This window comes from Fonsecaea monophora (assembly GCF_001642475.1).
Source record: "Fonsecaea monophora strain CBS 269.37 chromosome Unknown Scaff45, whole genome shotgun sequence".
NCBI lineage: Eukaryota > Fungi > Ascomycota > Eurotiomycetes > Chaetothyriales > Herpotrichiellaceae > Fonsecaea > Fonsecaea monophora.
In genome coordinates, this window is record NW_019173976.1 from 86,562 (window position 1) to 107,162 (window position 20,601).

At 52.0% G+C, this 20,601-nt stretch overlaps 7 protein-coding genes across 7 annotated transcripts; 4 read left to right on the forward strand and 3 right to left on the reverse strand.

Annotated features, from left to right (window-relative positions):
- Positions 1 to 1,111: 1,111 nt before the first annotated feature.
- Positions 1,112 to 4,021, forward strand: AYO21_06474 (hypothetical protein; the record flags this gene model as incomplete). The annotated part of the gene is made up of 3 exons (XM_022656434.1): positions 1,112 to 1,119; positions 1,175 to 1,227; positions 1,281 to 4,021. The coding sequence occupies 3 exons, from the start codon at positions 1,112 to 1,114 to the stop codon at positions 4,019 to 4,021; spliced, it is 2,802 nt and encodes a 933-aa protein (XP_022511222.1).
- Positions 4,022 to 5,129: 1,108 nt separating this feature from the next.
- AYO21_06475 (hypothetical protein) lies at positions 5,130 to 6,095 on the reverse strand (the record flags this gene model as incomplete). The annotated part of the gene is made up of 1 exon (XM_022656435.1): positions 5,130 to 6,095. The coding sequence occupies one exon, from the start codon at positions 6,093 to 6,095 to the stop codon at positions 5,130 to 5,132; it is 966 nt and encodes a 321-aa protein (XP_022511223.1).
- A 1,416-nt stretch (positions 6,096 to 7,511) lies between these two features.
- Positions 7,512 to 9,962, forward strand: AYO21_06476 (hypothetical protein; the record flags this gene model as incomplete). The annotated part of the gene is made up of 1 exon (XM_022656436.1): positions 7,512 to 9,962. One exon carries the CDS (start codon positions 7,512 to 7,514, stop codon positions 9,960 to 9,962), a length of 2,451 nt encoding a protein of 816 aa, XP_022511224.1.
- A 478-nt stretch (positions 9,963 to 10,440) lies between these two features.
- Positions 10,441 to 11,409, reverse strand: AYO21_06477 (hypothetical protein; the record flags this gene model as incomplete). The annotated part of the gene is made up of 1 exon (XM_022656437.1): positions 10,441 to 11,409. The coding sequence occupies one exon, from the start codon at positions 11,407 to 11,409 to the stop codon at positions 10,441 to 10,443; it is 969 nt and encodes a 322-aa protein (XP_022511225.1).
- A 1,152-nt stretch (positions 11,410 to 12,561) lies between these two features.
- Positions 12,562 to 13,866, reverse strand: AYO21_06478 (hypothetical protein; the record flags this gene model as incomplete). Its single annotated transcript, XM_022656438.1, has 6 exons — positions 12,562 to 12,737; positions 12,799 to 13,164; positions 13,232 to 13,348; positions 13,403 to 13,445; positions 13,515 to 13,623; positions 13,682 to 13,866. 6 exons carry the CDS (start codon positions 13,864 to 13,866, stop codon positions 12,562 to 12,564), a joined length of 996 nt encoding a protein of 331 aa, XP_022511226.1.
- A 1,465-nt stretch (positions 13,867 to 15,331) lies between these two features.
- Positions 15,332 to 17,348, forward strand: AYO21_06479 (hypothetical protein; the record flags this gene model as incomplete). The annotated part of the gene is made up of 5 exons (XM_022656439.1): positions 15,332 to 15,493; positions 15,547 to 15,698; positions 15,758 to 16,818; positions 16,899 to 17,115; positions 17,207 to 17,348. The coding sequence occupies 5 exons, from the start codon at positions 15,332 to 15,334 to the stop codon at positions 17,346 to 17,348; spliced, it is 1,734 nt and encodes a 577-aa protein (XP_022511227.1).
- A 1,185-nt stretch (positions 17,349 to 18,533) lies between these two features.
- On the forward strand, positions 18,534 to 19,751 carry AYO21_06480 (hypothetical protein; the record flags this gene model as incomplete). The annotated part of the gene is made up of 4 exons (XM_022656440.1): positions 18,534 to 18,640; positions 18,695 to 18,749; positions 18,810 to 19,264; positions 19,319 to 19,751. 4 exons carry the CDS (start codon positions 18,534 to 18,536, stop codon positions 19,749 to 19,751), a joined length of 1,050 nt encoding a protein of 349 aa, XP_022511228.1.
- Positions 19,752 to 20,601: the final 850 nt, after the last annotated feature.

Here is a 20,601-nt window from a genome sequence, read left to right on the forward strand (position 1 = left end):
GAAAGAGGGACGCAGGAATGCTTGCAGGTGTCTCGTTTGCAGGTGTGGCGATTCGTCCAGAGACATGGGATGCTGAGCCAATCCGCTTCTGAAAAAGGGCACAAGGAGGTGACAGGTCAAGCAGAACCTTTTCTGTCCCCTGGCACGCCCTGGTTCCTGGATGACTTCCTGAGAAGGGTGGTGGGGCAGAGAAACGAGGTCTTCGGATCCATCCAGCATTGTTTGTTCTCCAAGCTCTTGGCTTCAGTGTCTTTTCTCCTACGGGACTTGCTTCTTGAGAGTCGAGGAGGGCTGTCGGGAGATGAGCGGCCAGCAACGAAGGCGTTCGGGCGGTGACGATGCAAGTGAAACTGTGGCTCGTCGGACCAGGGGCTGAGAGATGCAGATGGCGGTGGCCGAAGATCGCAAGTGCTGGGATGACGATGCTGCCAGCTCATCGCTCCACATCTGGGCCTCGACGCTTTTGCGAGCTTGCGCCCAGCCTCTCCAATATCGCACCACGGCCTCACTCTACTGACTTTCCCACAACCCGTTGGGTGCCCAAACAAGAAAAAATACGGGACCATGGCAAGCACGTTGTTGAGGATAGTTCCAGGCTGCTCTTCAAGTGTCCAATCCAGACATCTGGGCTCGGACTGCCGGTAGCGATCCGCAGTCCGCCGTTTGTTCTCCCGCAGTCTGCAGTTGAACTCTTGCGACCCGCCAGATGCTTGCGATTAGCGACACATTCTCAATTACCAGTTTGAATGCTGAAATGCTTGCTATCAAGCTCTAAGACATCGCTCATGCGGATTTGGAAGCTGAAAGTCACAGATCGCGCTCATAGCTGCGCCCGTCGAGTTCGGCGCATCCGCCACCTAGAGATCTGCCAGTCTTCAACACCACACAGTCGAACGAAATTCGCTGCTTGAAGAACCCGCAAAGACAATTCCTTTGATGTCTCTACCGAGTAGTAAATTGCCTCAATTCACTCACCGATTTCGAGACGCGACTTGGCCGCACTGGTGGACACGCGACTCTACACTGGACGCTGAAGGCCCAACCTCCATGATTTTAGAAATTGACCAGCCACCAGCACAACCACGCGCACTTCTTCCACCTCACCACGTCAATGCCTCCGTTACAGTTACTGTTCACACCCTCTCACGTCTTGTCTGGCTCCAACCCTGTTTAGCCTTTACCCTACCACGTTCAGAGTCTATAACACAAACTCCATCGTCCTTGCGCGTCAGGCGCAGTCCCCAAATTGTCCCAGGATCCCTCTCTCACCCAGCGACCAGCTGTCGAAGTGTCGCTCCCCAGACACTCCGCCTTTGACGACCTTTACGAGTTCTACGACCCGGAACGAACCCCCGTGCCCCAACGCCATCAACAAATACCTACCCCCATCTCGCAGAGACGTCCTCATTCCACGCAATCTAGCGGTGCCCGATCGCTGCGGAGAACCCCAAGGTTACAAGAGCGACGGGCAACTGCACAGTTCCCCCTGCGTGCGAGAAGGTCCCAAGCCCTCTCTGCGACACCGCCAGTCTACTTTGACGAGTCCGGCTCTACCACCCCTAGCTTTTTCCAGCAACTGGTCTCGGACGACTCCTATCGGCCTCGGAGAACGCTTCAAATCTCTCGACATACCCACGACGCTATCCTCTTTGCCCTGGAAGCCATCAGGAGAGGTGATGGTGTTCACGCGCAGCCGTTAACTGCTGATACACTCGAAGAAGAGGCTCGAATGTCAGATTTGATAAGGGGCACTGCGCCCGGCACCGCTGCTGTATCAAGTCGAACTCAGAATGGCGGAGCAACCCGTGCGTCCGCAGCAGCTGGCACTGGTCCAACACCCACCGACCCCCCGCGGTATCGTACTCCGACGGATGTCATGCGAGAGCGCCGGGCACGAGAGGCTCGTAGAGCCGAGGAGGCCGCGGCCAGGCTACGTCAAGAGGAGGATGCCAGAAGGCTACAAGAAGAACAAGTTGTTGGCGTTGGGGAGGATATCACACGACGAACGACTACGAGGCCCGCCGCTCAGCCTCCTCAAACCTACAACATAGGTGGAGCTGTCCCTCAACCTGCTGGTCCGACGACACGGCGGCAGGAGAACATACAGCCCACCCACCCGAGCGCCTCTAGGACAACTGGTAGAGCCCCTGAAACTTCAGCGAGAGAACCGAGGGTTTCTGCGTCCACGCAGCGAAATCGCACTGAAGCCTATGAACAACTCAGCATTCCTGCCACTGCAACAGCCAAACCGCCGGAACAGATACCACGGCCCACCCAACCACCGCAGCCACAATCTCGAACACAGGCTGTTCCCCCATTTGGCTCTCAACCTGTTCAACAGCCTGTTGCTCAGCCTTCTACAGCGGCCCGAAGCCGCTTCCCCAATGCATTCGAACGCTGGGAAGATCTTTCTGCTCGATGGGAAGGCATTGTATCATCTTTCATCCATCGCATGGAAAACAATGCCGATGAATTGGCCGGGAAGCCCCTTGACCGGCAAATGGCTCGACAGATCGACGACTTGTCTCGGGCAGGCGCAAACCTGTTTCACGCGGTGGTCGAACTGCAACGCCTTCGAGCGTCGTCCGAGCGCAAGTTCCAGCGCTGGTTCTTCGAAACTCGGCACGAGCACGAACAAGCTCAAGAAAGACAAGCAGAGCTCGAGCGTCAACTGCGGGCTGAGAAAGAAGCTCGAACGCTCAGTTCCACCTCAATCGAACAGGTACGTGCAGAAAAGACGAGAGCAGAAGAGCTAGTAAAGGAGATGCGCCGCGAACTACAAATCAGCAAGGAAGAAGCTCGCCGCGCCTGGGAAGAACTAGGTCGAAGGGAGCAGGAGGAACGTGAAAGAACCAGTGCTTTACGGAGCGGAGAACCCACCCTTATTGGCGGTGTCCAAGTCGTGCCGATGCAAGGTCTGCCGAGTAGGCAGACGAGCACAGCGCAACGTCCACAAACTAGAGATGGGCCAACAGGTGGTGCAGGGCCAACAACCATGTCTGGCCAGCAACCTCAACAACGTCCTGCCTCTCGTCAAACAACAACAACTTCTCTCGACTCGCCTGGTGAAGAAGGTCGACAGTTCACATATCGTCCGGACACTGGCAACTCCTCTACCATGACCGACCCGTTCACGGAAGCATCTCGGCAGCGCGAACAACAGGGACAACAACGTCATGAGCCAGATACACAATTCTATACCAGCTCTCAGCCCACACAGCCTCCAACAAGTGGTGCTGCAATTGCTGCTGCGCGAGCTGCTGCCATCGGAGGACAGTCACCTGCGCGCATGCCTGGTGAATCGAGGTACTATCCCGTTGCCACCAGCGATGCTCAAATGTCTGGCGCTTTGCCCGCGCCAGTCCGCCAGGGTACTGGAGGGACAGAGCAGTCTTACATCCCCTCTAACGCATCATTGGCGCCATCCGAGGAAGAATACCACATCAATCCCGATGGCAGCTACACCCGAGACTCGCAAGGCCGTCGCATCCCTTATCGTCAGCCAATCGGAGCAGGCACCTCAGGTTTGACAGGCGAGATTAGTGAAGAAGAAGGTGAAATACCGGAAGAGATATCAGAGGACGACGACGACGACGATCATGCCGCGGACATCGAACGTGAGAGAATGTACGCCGCGCAGTATCGCCAACCACAGCCATCACAACAACCGCCTACCACAACCTCAGGACTCCCTCGTACTACAACAACTGCCCTGCCCCCCATCCCCCAAGGTCGGACATTGGATCCAACATCATCACCTTATGAAGGACAAGCCTACGAAACAGATGTTCCACCCGCGGTAACCCAGGCCATGACAGGCTGGGAGAGCTTACAGACTCGCAGCCACCACCATCCGACCAGGCTGAGCGACATCATCGAGGAACAGACCGCGAGAACAAGTCCAAGTCGGACAAGCTACGTTAGTGGCTCTGGTGTCTTCCCTGGTGATCTCGGACCCGGCACTGGAACTGCGGGAACAGGGGCTGGAAATGGCACGGGAAGTGCTTCTACTAGACGGTGAAGAGAAATGAAAACTTGTGCCGTCGAAACACCAAAAGGTGACAGATAAACCCGGGCTGTCCAGACTTTTCTGGACGTCGTTGGGCATCCCTTGAACCTGTTGCTAATTTTTAGAAAACATCCACGACTTTATATCGAGTCCACAAAACCGAAAAAAAAGTTCTCCAGACACTTTAATCAATGGGTGGCTTCTCAGTCTTACGCTCAATGTACAACACACAGTACAATATGGATTTAATGAATGCACATACCGAAGGTCGAAGCCATCTCAATGGGCTAATAGATTCGATGCGCTTCGTGGCGCAGGACCCGTTTTATTTCAGCTTCTTTAAGCCCTGCCGGGGGAATATCTGGAGAACGAGCTTCGAAGAAGCCGGAGGGGCTACTCAAATAGCCCACAAGTCTCTTGATGGATGAGACAACCATTGGGTGTGCGATGAAGAGCGAGGGAATCTTCCAATGTCCTCAGCTCAAAATTGACAACGTGGAGAAAACCACAGCTTCTAAAAGGAAAAGGGAGAGAAGTTGAAAACAAGGAGCAGAAGGTGAAATGATGCGAGAGACCAAAACTTCTTTTACTGCCAGGTCAAGTTCTTTTCAGTCTTGGGTTCATAAATCTTGTTGAAGCAGTTTCCATAGCAAGCGAAGGCGCGATGGGCGAGTTGTATCATGGTCCCGATGAAGCTCTGGCAAAGATTCGCCAGTCATTATTGTGAAGCTCCTGGACCGAATACGCGGCCAAGCTTTTGAGAATGCAGAGCCACCGTTTCCAATGCTTTCAATCCAATTTCGTTCCGTTGGTACACATTCTCACACTGTCCATGTGCCATGCTCAATCGATTTGACCACTCTTAGGTTGGTTGTTGATTTCAGGTACTCCTTTCACCAGTCTCGCCGATGCACAGCGCTTCAAAGTGTGCAAGCCTCTCAGTCATTTCGCTTCTCGATGGCTAATAGCTGAACCCACACAGAAAGTTGTCATCATCAATCGGATACTCGTAAGTGCCTCCCATTTTACATCCAAGTAAACTGCCGCTTCGCGAGTGGCACAATAATTCGATTCGTGACAGCCTGTCGGATCCTCGCTGTACCTCCGACAATTGACCCTTTCAAAACGACGTCGTGCCCGAAGGGGGAAGCCAAGCGTTCGGATTGGATTCGATATACGGTTGGGTGACACACCAACAAGTCAGCTGGAAGGGGTGAAAAAGAGCTGGAGTCGGATTGCCTCCTTGATCGAAGCAAGTCATGGCGGCACAAGCCTCCCCAGTCATCTTTGCATTGTATAGGTCTGGCTCAACCAAAGCCCGAGCGTCCAGTGTTTTGTCTACATCATTAAACATGCAGCCGCAATATCCATCGGTGCCCCCGATCTTATTCATGTGGTAGAAGGGGCAAGCTCGGTCGCATCGAACGCTCCAGATCTGTCGTCTCTGGGGTTGAACGTATGCAATGTTGGCGTCAAAGCTCCGTTTACCAGCGCCCTGAGACACAGCGGTCAGAGTCAACGCTGTGCTCTGGGTCGTGTTCATCTTGTCGATGTCTGCAACCACGTTGTTTCCAAGAACTGAATAGACGCTTCCATCACTGAGTTTCTGGATCCAGTAAGTGGCAATGTTTGGATCGTACATGTTGATAGCGATGCATTGACAATCAGCAACCACCGTCTGAGGCTGTCCTTGGTTTTGATTGACCACCAAGGGGACCAAGTCAAGGTTAGGTTGAGGGTCGACAAGCCCAATCATGCCACAGGGTAAGGAAGTGCTGCAGTTGACCACAAGTGTGGTTGGTACTGGGCCATCTAATTGCAGGTAGACTTGGATGACGCCGTCTAGGAGATAAGGGACCATGGAGCCAACTATTGCCGTATTCTGAGGTTGGACACTCAAAGATTCCTGAATCAATTCTGGAGTAATGTCTTGGTTAGGCGGAGGAATGAATGTCGGGACCGCAGTATCGATTGCTGGTGCTGGACCTGTTTGTGTTTGCCGGCGGCGCAGGTCATTCACCGATCGTTCATGTCTTTCTGAAATTGAATTATAGGCTTCATCGGCCTTATCGTACCAGTCTTCCATTGTGCCGCAGTAACACGAATCTGTTATTACAGAATAGAACGTTTCTTTGCCATTTTCACATTCCAAAGTGCCACAGGGAGAGGGCAACTGAACGAAAGTCAATCAGCAAATGATACACAATCAAGCGTCATTAGAGTCTGAACTCACGGGAGACCCGGACCATACTGGGCATGAACACGAGAATGACGACAAGTCGAAGGTTGCTTCTCCAAAAAGACAGCGTTCGGACGAGCATAGTTGGTCGAGAATATTAAATATGCGGCTTCGCGGAACACCAGGAGCACTGTCAATCCTTGTCGGGGCCGACGCTGACAGCACTGAGAGCCACAACATGGCGAGAAGAGCTGATTTCATCATTTTGGCGGCCGGCGTCACGAGCTTATCACAGTCTTCGAAGTGGAGAGAGGCGGGAAGGATAAAGAATGATAGTATGGGAAGGGCAGCAAGGGATGGAGAAAAGATAGGACGATGCAGAGGTAAGAATGCGCGACAAAATTCACTAAGAAGCCAAGGTTGAAATGGAACTGCCAGACCTTGTATAGCTGTTAGACCTTCACTGCACGCACCTACCTGTTCACGAAGTGTTGGCTCCAGAAGTAATCACTGCCACTTGTTAGACCAAGAAGGAGCTCTCTTGAACGAATACGAGGCAATGGCACCTTCCAATGAGCGATGGGAAGATCATTTCAGATAGCAGGAGCGTTGCCGACGATTCTTTCTAAAGATGATATGTGTAAGTTGACATCGTTACTTTTCCAGACTCGTTCTCGGGGAACGGGATGCGGCATATCCACGAGGCTGAGCTTATCCCAAAACAAAGGCAAGGCTGGCACAACGCACTCAAACTTCCGAAAAGCAGGTTTTAAAGTGCCAAGGCGATACCAAGGCGCTAGGCCAGCTGAACGGAATGACCCTTTTTCCCGATCCGAAGTTGGAGTGGAGCACTGTGACGGGTTCTTGGCAAACGGCCTCAACGGGCAAGGCAGATTAACTGCGTCGAAAACTCTCAGACTGGCTATCGTCAAGTCAAGTCTTTGGGCATCCAAAGCAGCACTCGCTTCACACGGCTGGCACCGTACATACTATTTGCTGGCTCGAATGAATATATGTCAATGTCTCGCCTAGTTCAGGTCTTGCTTCCACTGTCATGATGTGTTTCACTCTGGTTGCTCAATTCTGTTGCGGGAGGCTGGGGATCTTCAGCGGCTTCTGCCTACACCCACCAACCACCTCACCATCATCCATGAGCACAACAAGCTCAATCCCAGCCTCACATTCAACGCTTTCTTAATTCTCCGGTCTCCTCGTTAAACTTACGTCCCTGCTTTCTTCCACCGTTGTTAACGTGCGTCTCTTGAGTTTTACCGCTCGTTTTTGGGTTTGCGCATCTTTTGCTTACTGCCCACTCCCAAAGTAATGAACTTGGTCACTGATCCAGACGCTCACCTCCAATCAGTCAAACGAACCACACCTCAATATATCAAGTCCGACTCTCTCAAGTCCTCCTCCGCCACCAACGAATACTTTTCAGACTATGCCTCCGAAGTCGCCAGTCAAAAGTCGGACGATTCCAAAGCAAGCTATGAAACGCCGCCCTCACGGATTTCTACTCCGCTACAAGTACAGCACAACCCTGTCGACTCCGAGATGACGCTTCCTTCAAGACCCGGCGCAATCCAGCCGGCTCCTCTGAATATTCGACACCACCAACCCGTAGGCGCGCAGACAACGGTGCGACTGCTATCCAGTTTCGACGAGATGAGCCCTCCGACTCCTGGGGTCGATGATACACCGTATATCCGATTCGCCATTGAGCAATTGACAAGAGATGAGGATGTCACCGGCCGAGGCAGAGACAGCACATTTCCTGCTCCGAATGCGCCTCTTCCCACACCTTCCATCAAGCCTGAGTTCGACGAAAGCCCTCGTGCGCCGACACCCTCTCCTCCTCCACCAACGCCGCCCCCGCAGCCTGCCTCGCCCCGTCCGCCCTCACAAACCAGCCTCCAAGAAGTCCTTATCCCAGTTGATCTTTCGAAAGACCTTCGTCGGCGACTTGGCTTTGTACCATTACCTCTACGACTTCCAATTCTTGGTCTATTCTTCTTTCTATGCCTTTTAATGATCGCCGCCCTGATATTCAGCCTGGTCTTCGCAGGCACGAATCACGCACTCTTCAACTATGACGGAAACACGACACCACGATACTTTGTCTTCCAGTATCTACCACAACTAGTTGGCATTCTCTTGATGCTGTGGCTTTTTGTGATTGAAGCCGCAGTGTACAGATCTCTGCCTTATTACGGCATGGGCTCAGGTCGTCGTAACCACTGGGCTTTGCAAAACATGCGAATCCTGCCAGCAAACTATCTTCTGCCGGACCTCACTTTCTTCCGCAATGGGGAGCCCTTGCTGGGTATCACATTCCTGATCTTCTGGATAACGAGCTTTACTGTACCGCTCCTCGCGTGTGTCTTCCAGACCCAGTGGATTACAGATGACGGGCCAGCACGTTTCCGATGGACCACGGTCAGAGGGGTCGGCTGGACCCTCGTGGCGCTGTACGTCCTTCTTGGCTTTGGACTCTTGTATTGCGCTTTTCGCTTTCGACGGCGGAATTCCAACTTACTCTGGGACCCTTGCTCGCTCGCCGATCTGATCTGTTTGTTCCGCAGGTCGAACGTGGGTTCCGACTTTGAGCAAACCGAGATATCACCACAGCCGAACGGCCAAATCCCACCGAGAAATCTTCGTCTGGGTTTCTTCACCACATCTGAACGACCGGAAGTATTTCATGGTGTGGGAGAGGAGTATGCGCCCGTCAAACGCCTCTCATTTCTGCCCAAGAATTCAAAAACTGTCCATGGCTTGATTGAGCAAGGTGATGTTGAAGCTCAACGGTATTCTTATGGTTCCGCGTTCTCACGCAATATCCATTCGCCATTTGTGCGATACCGGTGGACGCCCTGGTATCTCCGTGATTCATTTGTCTTGGCCTGGATTGTGGCAGCTATCCTGATGGCCATCGCCTTTTTGGTCGTCAGCTTTGTGAACAAAGCAGTCGAAGATGGCTTCCGGCCTCTACTCCCATCTCTGACGGATTCCAGTGGCTTTTCACCGGCCAACTTCCTCTACAGTTTCCTGCCAGCTTTTCTAGGTATGGTGCTGTTTCTCGCTTGGCAACCGATTGACATGTACTTCAGAGCGGTCCAGCCGTTCCGTAACCTCTCTCAACCTAATGGTGCTACGGCACGAAACTCTTTACTGCTCGCATACCCTTCCTATGGACATATCCGTGTCATTATTCGGGCCCTGGTCAATCGCGATTATAAAGTCGCATATATTACGTTCATCTCAATACTCTCGCTCTCTATCCCGGTACTGGCTGGTGGAGCGTTCACTGCAGTGTTCTTCTCCGCGGACAATCAAGTCAGGATGGTCGCCAGCATGCCCGGGTACATCGCATTATGCGTGCTGGTCACCATCTATGCGCTCTCATACCTAATAATCTGGCCAACTCGGAAGCGATACCTCCCTCACAGTATCGACACCATTGCGGCACTATTGAGTTGGCTCTATGCGAGTCCACTGCTCGGCGACGTCGCCCTGCAAAATATCGGCACAAAAGCTGAATTGGCGGAGACATTGACAGGCCCAAAAACTGCTCCAGCGTCACTGACTGGTGACACGGTGCTGGAAGAGAAAGGCCGTCGTTCAAGGCGTGCTGTCCGCCGCCTGGCTCACGACGTCGGGATGAGGTACGCCTTCGGAATCTTCGTTGGTCGGGATGGCAAGGAGCATCTTGGTATCGACCGCTTGCAGAGGCCTGGTAGCCGAGAAATGCTGGTGGTATCGACTTCGCAATAGCACTGGAAGAGCGCCGGCAGCGATGGATTAACGGCGATGTACAGTATGATGGACATGCAGATTCCGATTCTACAACGATGTGTTTGACAGTATACGACTTTTTATACTTGGATATGATGGGGTCCGCCGCCAATGTGCGGACCAGGTGCACAAAAGTACCAGAGACGATATAATGGAGATGGCTTCCTCCTCTTAGACAGAGGATGTGGAACATGGACGAGGCTAGATGGGAACAACGAAGACATGTCGGTTCACACCATAGATTTTTGTACAGATACAAACAAGATACACAGCCTTGATGCTTCAGGGTAATTCCTCCAACAGACTCCTTTTTCACGCTATTCCTCCTGTTTACCTTTTGACTTCCGTCCCGCCACCGAGTTGATACACCTAGTCCATACATCTCTTTCTGCAGAGAATGGTTGTAACCGGTATGCACATTCTGTCTCAGCTGCCACGAGCGGGACATGACAGTCGACTATTTTTGCTTGCCAGCGGCTGCGATGACGAACTCGACCACCTGCCGACCCCAAGCTTCTTCATTAAAGATTCCGGTCCCCAACCCCAAGACAGGGCTGATGTGGTTGTGGCCTTCCATCTTGAGGACTGTCAAGTCGTTGGCCACAGCGTCGGTGGCGATCCATTCCTTGACGAAATCGTTCTTCGAGGCCAGTATCTCGTCTTCCGGATCTAGTCCTCCATATAGCACCATGACCGGGATCCCTTGTAGATCACTGACAGAGCCGTCTCCCTTGCAAGCTCTTAACAGCCCTAGAGGGGAACGGTTGTAGACATCGTCCCCGAAGTACGCCTGAAGAGTCTTCGCCCTCTCTGCAGTCGCCCGATCAAAGTGAAAGGGAGCCGAGAGGAAGATGACACCTCCCAGCTTCACGTCTAGAGTATCTCCTGTGAGTACTCTCTGTCGGTGTCCTCGAAATTCAGAAGCGAAGAGATAGGTTGCCAAGTGAACACCTCCAGCCGAGTTACCCATGATGAAAAGGGTCGTGGGATGTGATGGGTCATGGTCTATATTCGCCTTGACCCAGTCAATGACCAGCTCCAAATCCTGACCCCCGGAAGGGAATGTGGCATCGTGGGAGATGAGTCTGTAATCAGGAATGACGACTTTGATCCCCAGGTTTTGGGTGAAGAAATGGCCCACGTTGGCATATACCAGACCGTCGGGCAAGGTCTGATTGATCTTGTCGCCTCGGACGAAACCTCCACCGTACAGGAAGATCAAGACAGAATTGCCCACTTTGGAAGGTGTCGTCTCGGCGGGAGTGTAGAGATCCAACTGTTGGCGCGGATGCTCTCCATACCGGAACGTCTGGCGCGGTGTTGATTTGATGATGTTGGCTTGTCTTTGCAACAATGGCGTGTAGAGCTGGTAGGTGGGCAACAAGACTTGAGCAATTGCTTTACCGAGTTGTGGTAGATCATTCATTGTGGCCTCAGTGTTTGTCAAGTGAATGATGGGCGTATGAAGCTGGCTGATGTCCGTTTGACGTCTGCGTGATGTTGTCTTTACCTGATGGCCCTCCTCCAATCGGTAGATAGAATCGGTAGAATGAATGTTGAAGCCCAACTACCGAGTGAACCCACTTACCCGGTCACTTACTTGCCATCCACGATCCCAACGTTTCCCTGCCCCCGTGTAGCACCGTCGCGTATGTGCGCGATACTCTTTCCAAGAACAGCTGGCGCTGACAATCTATGAGAAGAGGGATCCATACAACTGTGTCGCATATATATATATACATTATATATGCCCGAACTGTGCTTTGTCACTTACCATTTTGTTCTGGAAAGGGAGCCGCTTTACTCAGGCACGTGACGGAGCATCGAAGGAAGGCCGAGCGCTGCTTGATGCCCATTCGTAGAAGCCAGTTCGGGCTCAGGTGCCCATTTGGATCCTTGGCTACAGTTGCCTGGCGGTGCTCTCAGAAGCCTGCTGCCTGGCGTAGTGACGCGTCCAACCTAATCCTGAAGTTTGTGAATGACTGCATCCAGCCTTGTTGGTACCTGTGCTGGCAATGCGCCGGAGCTGGCGCACTGATATTGGCTCGAGCTGGGCCCTCAAGCTTCCTCCTCGTCCATGAAACACATAGTCAAGGCTCGGCAGTATTATCAGGTAGATGTAGGTATGCTCTCCCCTTTTGCGGGTTGCTGCCTTCTCTCCCCGCGATTTACCCAACTTTCTCAATTGCAAGGCTGTATTTGAGCACTCCAACACACGGAAGGCTTTGATCCCTAACTCAAGACTCAAGGTTTGAATATAACGGTATGTCGTCAGCATGATTGGGTATGTCACGAGTCACCGAACCTTCGGCGCATGAACAGGGTATTGCGAGAGTCGCTTCATATATGAGCGTGAAATCATGGTTGTCATGAGCGCCATCGGCCGGCATATTCGTCTCAACGATTCCAAGATGTGCTTTTCTGCTTCACCTATTGTCGACGATTAAAGGCTTCACGGAGTCTTTCGGCCCAACCGTTACGTTGTTCGAATAACCAAGGATACTGCTCCATATTCTTTATTGTTCAATCCCCTTACGACCTCCCCGTACCGGTGATGAACTGCGTCTAACTGCACGCTCTAGAAGATTGCCAACGCGTTTGGGGGTGACCCCACCAGTCCAGGGACATTCAATGGAATCGAAGTGAGAAAGAAGCTATACCGTTTGCTCTTTGCACATTGCTTGGATAAAGCTTTCAGATCCCAGAGTTCGCCGATGTGCATACCGAAGAGGGTTAGGAGGTATGGATGGAGGACTAAAACAGTCAGGCTTGCTGAGGAATGTCCGGAATATTCGAGGGGAGGAATGAGTCTCACCAGCTGGGATGTGCCTGGTGTCTTCCGCTTCGAATCCGATGTTGTCACTGGCAACTGCAGCGAAACCCTGGTTCCAAAGCCATTTTGCCGCTTCCTTGGTTTGCTCTACACCAGCCCAAGTTCTTCGAGCCATGAGTTCTTCCTGTCGATCTGCGGTGGTTTCAAACGCTTCTGTGTAGCCAGTGCGGAGGATAAAGATATCCCCTTGCTTGAAGACGAGGCCTTGGTACTTTGCTACCTCTTCAATATCGGCGACGGTGATGATATGAGGATCTAACGGGTCATAGTCGATACCCTTGGCCTCGGCATATGCTTTGTAGTCGAGAAGGACGCCACGGCCGACCAGTCCTCCTCTTTCGTGCCAGTCTATGTGCCATCACCGAAATGCCTGTTAGAAATCGAAGAAGAGTTCCTATGCTTGACTGGGACGTACGGTTGAGAGTTGGGAAAGCCATTTCAGTGTCCGCCTCTCCCCACCCCTGGGTAAGATCTTGGACAGATGGCTGGCACCCATTGTACCCCTTTGCCGATTCTTGGTGATAGAAATGGCCTAAGTTAGACCGTTAGCCGGTGCTCAGTGTATGCGACGTATATTATCTCTCACACAGACTATCCCACTGGCTGCTACACTGTGTGTTAAATTCAACCTGTACACCAATTTAGCATATAATCTTTCCATAAACACGCTAGTATGGCGAAGAGATAGGGAACAGGACCTCGTCGTCATAGCCATGAAAGTTCATAGGCGAGTCCAAGAATGAGATAACGCGGTGTTCGAGCGTCTTGCGATCGGCAACAGGCTTCTTGACAGCACCCATCGGCCAACTGAATGAATGGTTAAGCTCACCACGTCGATCATATAGAGTGAGGAGAAGGTACCGACTTTAGTGAGATACTAACACCCTCCTTGATGTCCGAGGCCGCCGTAAGTATAGCCTCAGGCGTGATCTTGTTGAGACAACCAAATACATCCTTTTTCCCGCCCTTATCGAAAACGCCCCAGGCACACCCAGCTGGCATATCCTTCACCGGGGGTAGGTTATCAAAATCCGGGAAAGAGGCACCCATTTTCTTAACTTTAACTATACAGGAAGTAACGCGCGAAGCCTGTTATATGACAGTCAAGAGTCAACACACGTATTCGAAGGGATCGGCAATGCACTAATGGTGGCAGATTTTCTCTAGATGTCCCAGATACTGGTGCATATGTACAAGTGTTTTCTTCCAGCACAGATGGAGACTTTAGCAAACTCACTCCATTCCCGGCGATCTGATACTCCCTCGGATGTGGGGATATTCCTTGGCCCAGGGCAATATAGATCCGGCGAAGGGGGCCATTCGCCGAAGAAGTCGGCACAGCATTCAACTAGTGTACTTGGGAAGACAGTAGCCCGGCTACTCGTCCTTTGCCCCAGAAGATACGAGTTTACAGTAGAGCATTGGTAAATTGGTCCAAGATCTGTTAACTTTGATAGTCTTTGTAGAGGAAGAAAATGTAAAGCAGCAAGCGAGTTACGTGGAATCAGGCACTGGCAGTACACAGAGTCAGTTTTGTGCCCAAAATTTCCTTATCCTTCCTCTTCACAACGTCTAGCGCCGCCGTTGGTCGTGGCGTCAAGAATCTCGCCCGAGACGTTTGCCGGGCTCGGAAGGAGAAAATGGTCAGTTTCTGCTCTGCTGTTCAACTCTTTCGTCCGTCCCTGTCCACCTCATGGGCTGCACTGAGTTGCTGACCACTGCCGGAAATATTGCGAGGTCAAAAGCAAGTTCCATCAATTCATAGCTGGCTTCAAGACCGCCTCACTGATGTCCAATCGCGTCCCCGGTTGGACTCCACATTAGCTTTGGTCAGAAGATGTGCCCCCTCCCCCGGGGGGCCTAGTATCCCGGGGTTGGCGGCTATCACCGCCCACTCTCTCCGTAATATCACTGCATCGATGCCCGGGCATCAACTCCGCACAACTGATCTCGGCTCAGAGGTTCGCCAGGGTTCTCGACACCCAAGTGTTGCCGAGATCTATCTGACTCTGCAGGGAGCGTTTGTCTGCGAGATCATCATGGAGTCGCATGCTCGGTGCCTTAAGACTCGGGAGACAGGACGAGGCTCTCAAATGTGATACTAACTCAGTTCTTCGTATCGCCACTTAGCCGACCGGCTTCTTTGGTTAGCTGACTGTATACTCACTGAGGTGAGGTGGAAGGCATGTGGTCGAATTATGAACATGGTTCAATCGGTGTGAAACGTGCTACTCGGGGACTTGACTACCAGTCTCTGCGACTTTGCTGATGGACCGAAGCCGAAAACCTCGTATACATCAGCCGAGGACGGCGACATATAGGTTCTTTCTGCACCCCTAGAACTCGATGATTGTTCGCCTTCTTTCACGGCTTGGTGGCATTGTCTCTAGTCGAGAAGCGCGCTCGATCCACCACTCTAGACAATCTCAGTTCACAGTCTTGCAACCCAAAAGCATTAATCGCTTCCCGGCGGGGTGAAGGCTTTTGTCGTTGTTGTTGACCTCCTTTGCTTACAATGACTGCAATCATCAAAGAAGCAGGGGGGCCAGATCACGGAGCGGAGTCAGATATCAAACATCAGATGGAGATGGCCGAGTATGAGAAACAGCCCATAAGTATAGAACAACAGCAAGTGGAGGAGCCGGTGGTGACCCCAAAGACATGGGTGGTCGTCATGGTAAAATTTACATTTGCCTGCTGAGAGGCGTCCGACTGACATATGAAAACCAGATCCTATCACTTGGCTATGGAGTCTCGTTCTGGCCAGTCCCTGCCATGGCTGCAGTTGGCACAGGGATCGCAGCTGGATTTGGCAATGCTGCTGATGCTGCTTGGTTCATCCCAGCATGGACTCTTTCTATCACCGTCTGCTTTATGATTTGGTGCGTCTTTGAATTCTGGCTCGGAGCCTCGGACCATCAAGCTAACCACACGACCGTAGTGGAGCGAACACAGACTTACTCGGCCGCCGCTGGTTCCTGGTCGGCGGAAACGTCTTCTGCTTCATAGGCGAAATCATTATTGCAACAGCCAAAAACAACACTGCGGTCATCGTTGGAATGGCCTTGGCCGGCTTCGGCGGAGGGAACTGTCAGATGGCCGCGTTTGCCCTGTCGGAGCTACTTCCAAACAAATGGCGACACATCGGAGTCGTCCTGGCAGACTTGTCGGTGTTTGTCGCGGTGACAATTGCCCCTGTGACCGGCAGGTATGGCTTGATTACCGATACCTGGCAGTGGAATTTCTATTCCGGAGCGATAGCTCAGGCGTTTTCATTTGTTGGTCTGTATTTGCTCTACTTCCCGCCGGCGCACCCTTACAACATGGACCCAAGGCAGCTTATCAAGGAGTTGGACTACCTGGGCATGGCCTTGTTTACTGCGGGCGCTGTTCCTGTTCTGATGGGTCTGGTGTACACTACGATCTATCCGTCCAGTGATTTACACGTTGTGGTTTCGTTTGCCGTCGGCTTTTTCATTCTCATCCTTTTCGCCCTTTGGGAGACGTTTGGCCACACCAAGCATCCCCTCACACCGACCTACATGTTCACATCGTCGTACGGTCGCGACCTAACCGCCCCGTGTATTGCCCTCGGCATGATAAACATGTTCTACTACTCCAGTAGTATCCTCTGGCCAACGATGATTAACGTGTTCTATACAGACAATGGCTCGGACTGGAGGTATGCCAGCCTTCTCTCAATTGTGCAGGGTTTGGCAATCACTACCGGTGGCACCTTGTTGGCAATCTTCGGACGACGAATTCGACACTGGCACTGGCAGATGGGAGGGACTTTCACAATTACCGTTGTCTTTGGAGTGCTCTTAGCATTAGGAAACCCACACAACAAAGGCTTGATGATAGCATGCACCTTTCTCTGCCAGATGGCATATGCATGGTGCGTGTATCTAGCCATCGCTGTCTCTCAGATGGGAGTCGACCATCGAGACTTGGGTCATAGTGGAGGGATATCAGGCGTTGCACGCTTCGCAGCCGGAACAAGTGAGTCTCCAATTTTTTCCTTTCAAACCGACGTCTCCTTTACGATCCTTCAACGATCCTTCACGTGCTGACTACGCCAGTCGGGGTTGCAATCTACACCACGGTCCTGTCAAAGACGGTGACGAAACGCATAGCCGAATACGTGCCCGCGGCTGCAAGAGCCGCCGGCCTTCCGACCTCCCGTATCAACGATCTGATCTTGGCCTTGGGAAAACCCAACCTTGATCAGGCATTCCCTGCCCCAGTCGCGGTGGCGGCGACAAAGGCATGGCAACGGGCCTATGAGAAAGCAATCCAGTAAGTCTGCTCCGTGGCATTTCCCTCCTTGGTTGTCTTTGGTACCATCATTATCCTACAAGCATGTGAAACGCTGACAATAACTGTTCAGGAATGTCTGCTGGTGTTCCCTCGCTTTTGGCATTGTCGGAATCATTGCTTGTGTACTTTGCAAAGACATCGAGCCGAAGATGAACGATAAGATCGAAGTGTACATGGAGAACACGGAATACGCGGATAGGAATCAACGCTGAGAAGCTTTGAAATCAAGCTTCAATCCCATGGGACATTCAGACTAGTTTCGATAGCTGGAATGATTGTCTGCGTTACGTGTTAGCTGGTCATTGTAGCGCCAAGCGATGTCCCAATGTCAAAATTACATAGTGGCGTAGAGGGACAGAGCAGCATGCTTCTTCAAGTTTTACCACACTCTCCTTTCTACAATATGCAGAACGTTAAAGCCTTGGGGAAAAGGCATAGTGTAGTCAAGCAAACTCCTCAACAGCTTGACGGTGACTAGAGCACATTGGAATCGCTCTTGACCTTGCCGTTCACGCACTGCACCATATGTCTACTGAGACTCGATCGAGTATGTCCCCTCAGTAATTGAAAGAGGGGGTCACCGTGGCACCCTCAGGATCTCCCATATGTAAACGCGATCGACGTCACAAACAGGTCTAGGTCGGTTTTGCGAGGATCAATTTCATGAATGTACTCCATGTCCAACTGTCAAGGATGCTGAAGAGTAGCCGGTATGGCCAGAGGCTTGCCGGCGTCCACAGAACTACTGGGCGTCTGGCGGAAAGAAGGGTCGCTTGCCGGCCTGGAACCAGCTAGGTTTGAAACCGGCTGAGTAACTACAACTGCAACCGACAAAAGAGTGACTATGGCTTCCCGAACACAGGTTACAAAAACATTAATGCCGCTGTCAAGAAGGTAGAGGGAGGATATTGTCGGCATTCAAAAGTAGAAGTTACAGCAGGTGGTTTTGGGGCCCTATGTCCATGGTCGAGGCGGTACTATTGTACCATCAGTCAACTGTATTGTCTGGTTCGAGCCACTCTCGAGGCTGATGTTCAGGCGCCGGTCGTCTCGGCTTCGGCTTGGGACTTTCTGGTAGCGGAGCTTGGTCCCTTTTATACATGTAGTAACCATGTAACCACAAAAGTACGAACACATGACTAATTCGGGTGGCTGGTGGGCCATCTCCCTTTCAGAGTCCAGACCCCAGAGTCGTGGTGCCTGTAGTTAACCGGAGTGCTTTATGCTCATCGGCATGGTTGAGACGAACAATTACGCCGAGATGCTGGGCTTGTCGAGCATACTTCTTTTGTCAATATTGTGCAGGCCACCTGTTTATCCCTGTGCGTTACTTCATCATATTGACCCCGTTGGTTACAAATGGTCTGTTGACCTTTAGATGCCACATCCTTGTCATAATGTCGTTGCCCAAAACAACAAAAGCCTGGGTCATCCATGGCACAGATCCTTCCAAGGGCTTCGATAATCTGAAGTTGGAAGAAGTTCCCGTCGAGGAGCTGGGAGAGTATGATTGCCTCGTGCAGATTCAGGCTGTTTCGCTCAATTACAGGTAACGTAGAAGCCCGGGTGGTGAGATCGATGCTGACTGTACCAGAGATCTATTCATTCCCCAGGTACGTAACTTTCTTGGAACGGTGGTGTTGGGCGTGAAAACGACCGCTGACTCGTTCCAGGGCGCATATCCATTCCCTCTCAAGCCGCCAATCATCGCGTGTTCGGACGGAGCTGGCAAGGTCATCGCCGTTGGCAAGAAGGTCACTGAGTTCTCTGTCGGAGACAAGGTCGTCACCTCATTCTACCAAGGCCACCAATACGGCGACATCACGGAGCCGGCAACTGCGAGTGGACTAGGAGGTGGCCTCCATGGCACTCTACGGCACTATGGCGTCTTCCCCCAAAATGGGCTGGCCCTTGCTCCCTCCAACCTCACCCCGACTGGAGCTGGGACATTGTCCTGTGCCGCGCTTACTGCCTGGAACGCCCTTTATGGGCTTGCATCGAAAGCCATCAAACCAGGCAGTGTTGTTCTGACGCAGGGCACAGGAGGCGTCTCGCTTGCAGCGATCCAACTTGCACGAGCGGCAGGTGCCATCGTGATTGCCACCACATCCTCGGATGAGAAAGTCAAGTCCGTATCCCACCGTTTTCCATCCCATAAATTCAACATGCTGACTAACTTTAGGCGCCTGGAACAACTGGGTGCGAATATCGTCATCAACTACAAGAAAGATCCTCATTGGGGGAAGACGGCCAAACGGCTCTCACCCCGCAAAGAAGGCGCGGATCACGTCATCGAGGTGGGTGGCCCAGGCACGATGGAGCAGAGCATGAAAGCCGTCAAGCTTGAAGGCGTGATTGACGTGATTGGATTCCTTGCTGGCCCAAAGGCGGACAACGAGCCTTCGGCCTTGGAATCCCTGAGACACTGCTTCATGATCAGAGGTATTCTTGTCGGTTCTCGAGCACAGCTTCAGCAGATGAACCGTGCCATCGAGGCAAATGCGATAGACATCGTCGTGGATGAGAAGATTTTTAACTTTGAGGACGCCAAGGAGGCCTACAAATATCAATGGGACCAAAAGAACTTCGGCAAGGTTGTCATTAAACTGGATTGAAAAATAGGGCTATTCTGATGGAGCGTGCATTGATGCCTGTCGGGTGCCAAACACTCAGAGAGCTCTATGCAGTTCCCATCAGCCTCGCGCTTGGATTTTCCCGATGCCACTATTATGAGACTACTCTGGCTTCTCGTCTCTGCCGGCGTGCCCCTGTTATTCTCCCTACTTCCACGGGTGTGTCTATACTTTTCGTGGGGAAGTGGGACCAAAATTAGCTCGACCCGCTGTAGGAATATACCGTTCCCAGTGGAAAGTGTCCGGACAATAGCCGTTTTGCACCGAAACAGGGTATCTTACTAGCGCTATAACTCAATAGGTTAGGCGGTAACTCTAAAGCTTTATTAATAATACTAATAGTGTATGTAATGGGAGAATTTGCAGGCTGGAACGTGATTGATGGGATTTGCGTGTGCAATGTCGGACACCAGGTCGGAGAGTCCTTTTCTCTTTGATCCTTCAAGGGATCATTCATCCAGGCAATCAAGCAACCTGTCAATTAAGGAGTTGAGGACAGTGATCAATCAAGTTATAGTATCTATCTGATCAGGACCTTCGATGCTGTTTTATTGCTACTATGCGATGGCCGTTACCCCTAACACTATGCCCACCGCCGTACGAGTTGATGCCTCTGGCTCAGAGCCTCGTCCCAGTTCACTACGTACACTCTAGGCACCCATCTAGTACTGACGCAGACAGGGTACATAAGTATGGAGCCTACGAGGTATGGTTCTCGGCATCAAGGAGTCCACAACCGATATCATAACCGGGATACGGCAATCATTGCCGGACTAGGGCCGGTTTCACAGAATGAATTGCCCTGCTCTCGCCGTTGCGCTCACATTGGAAA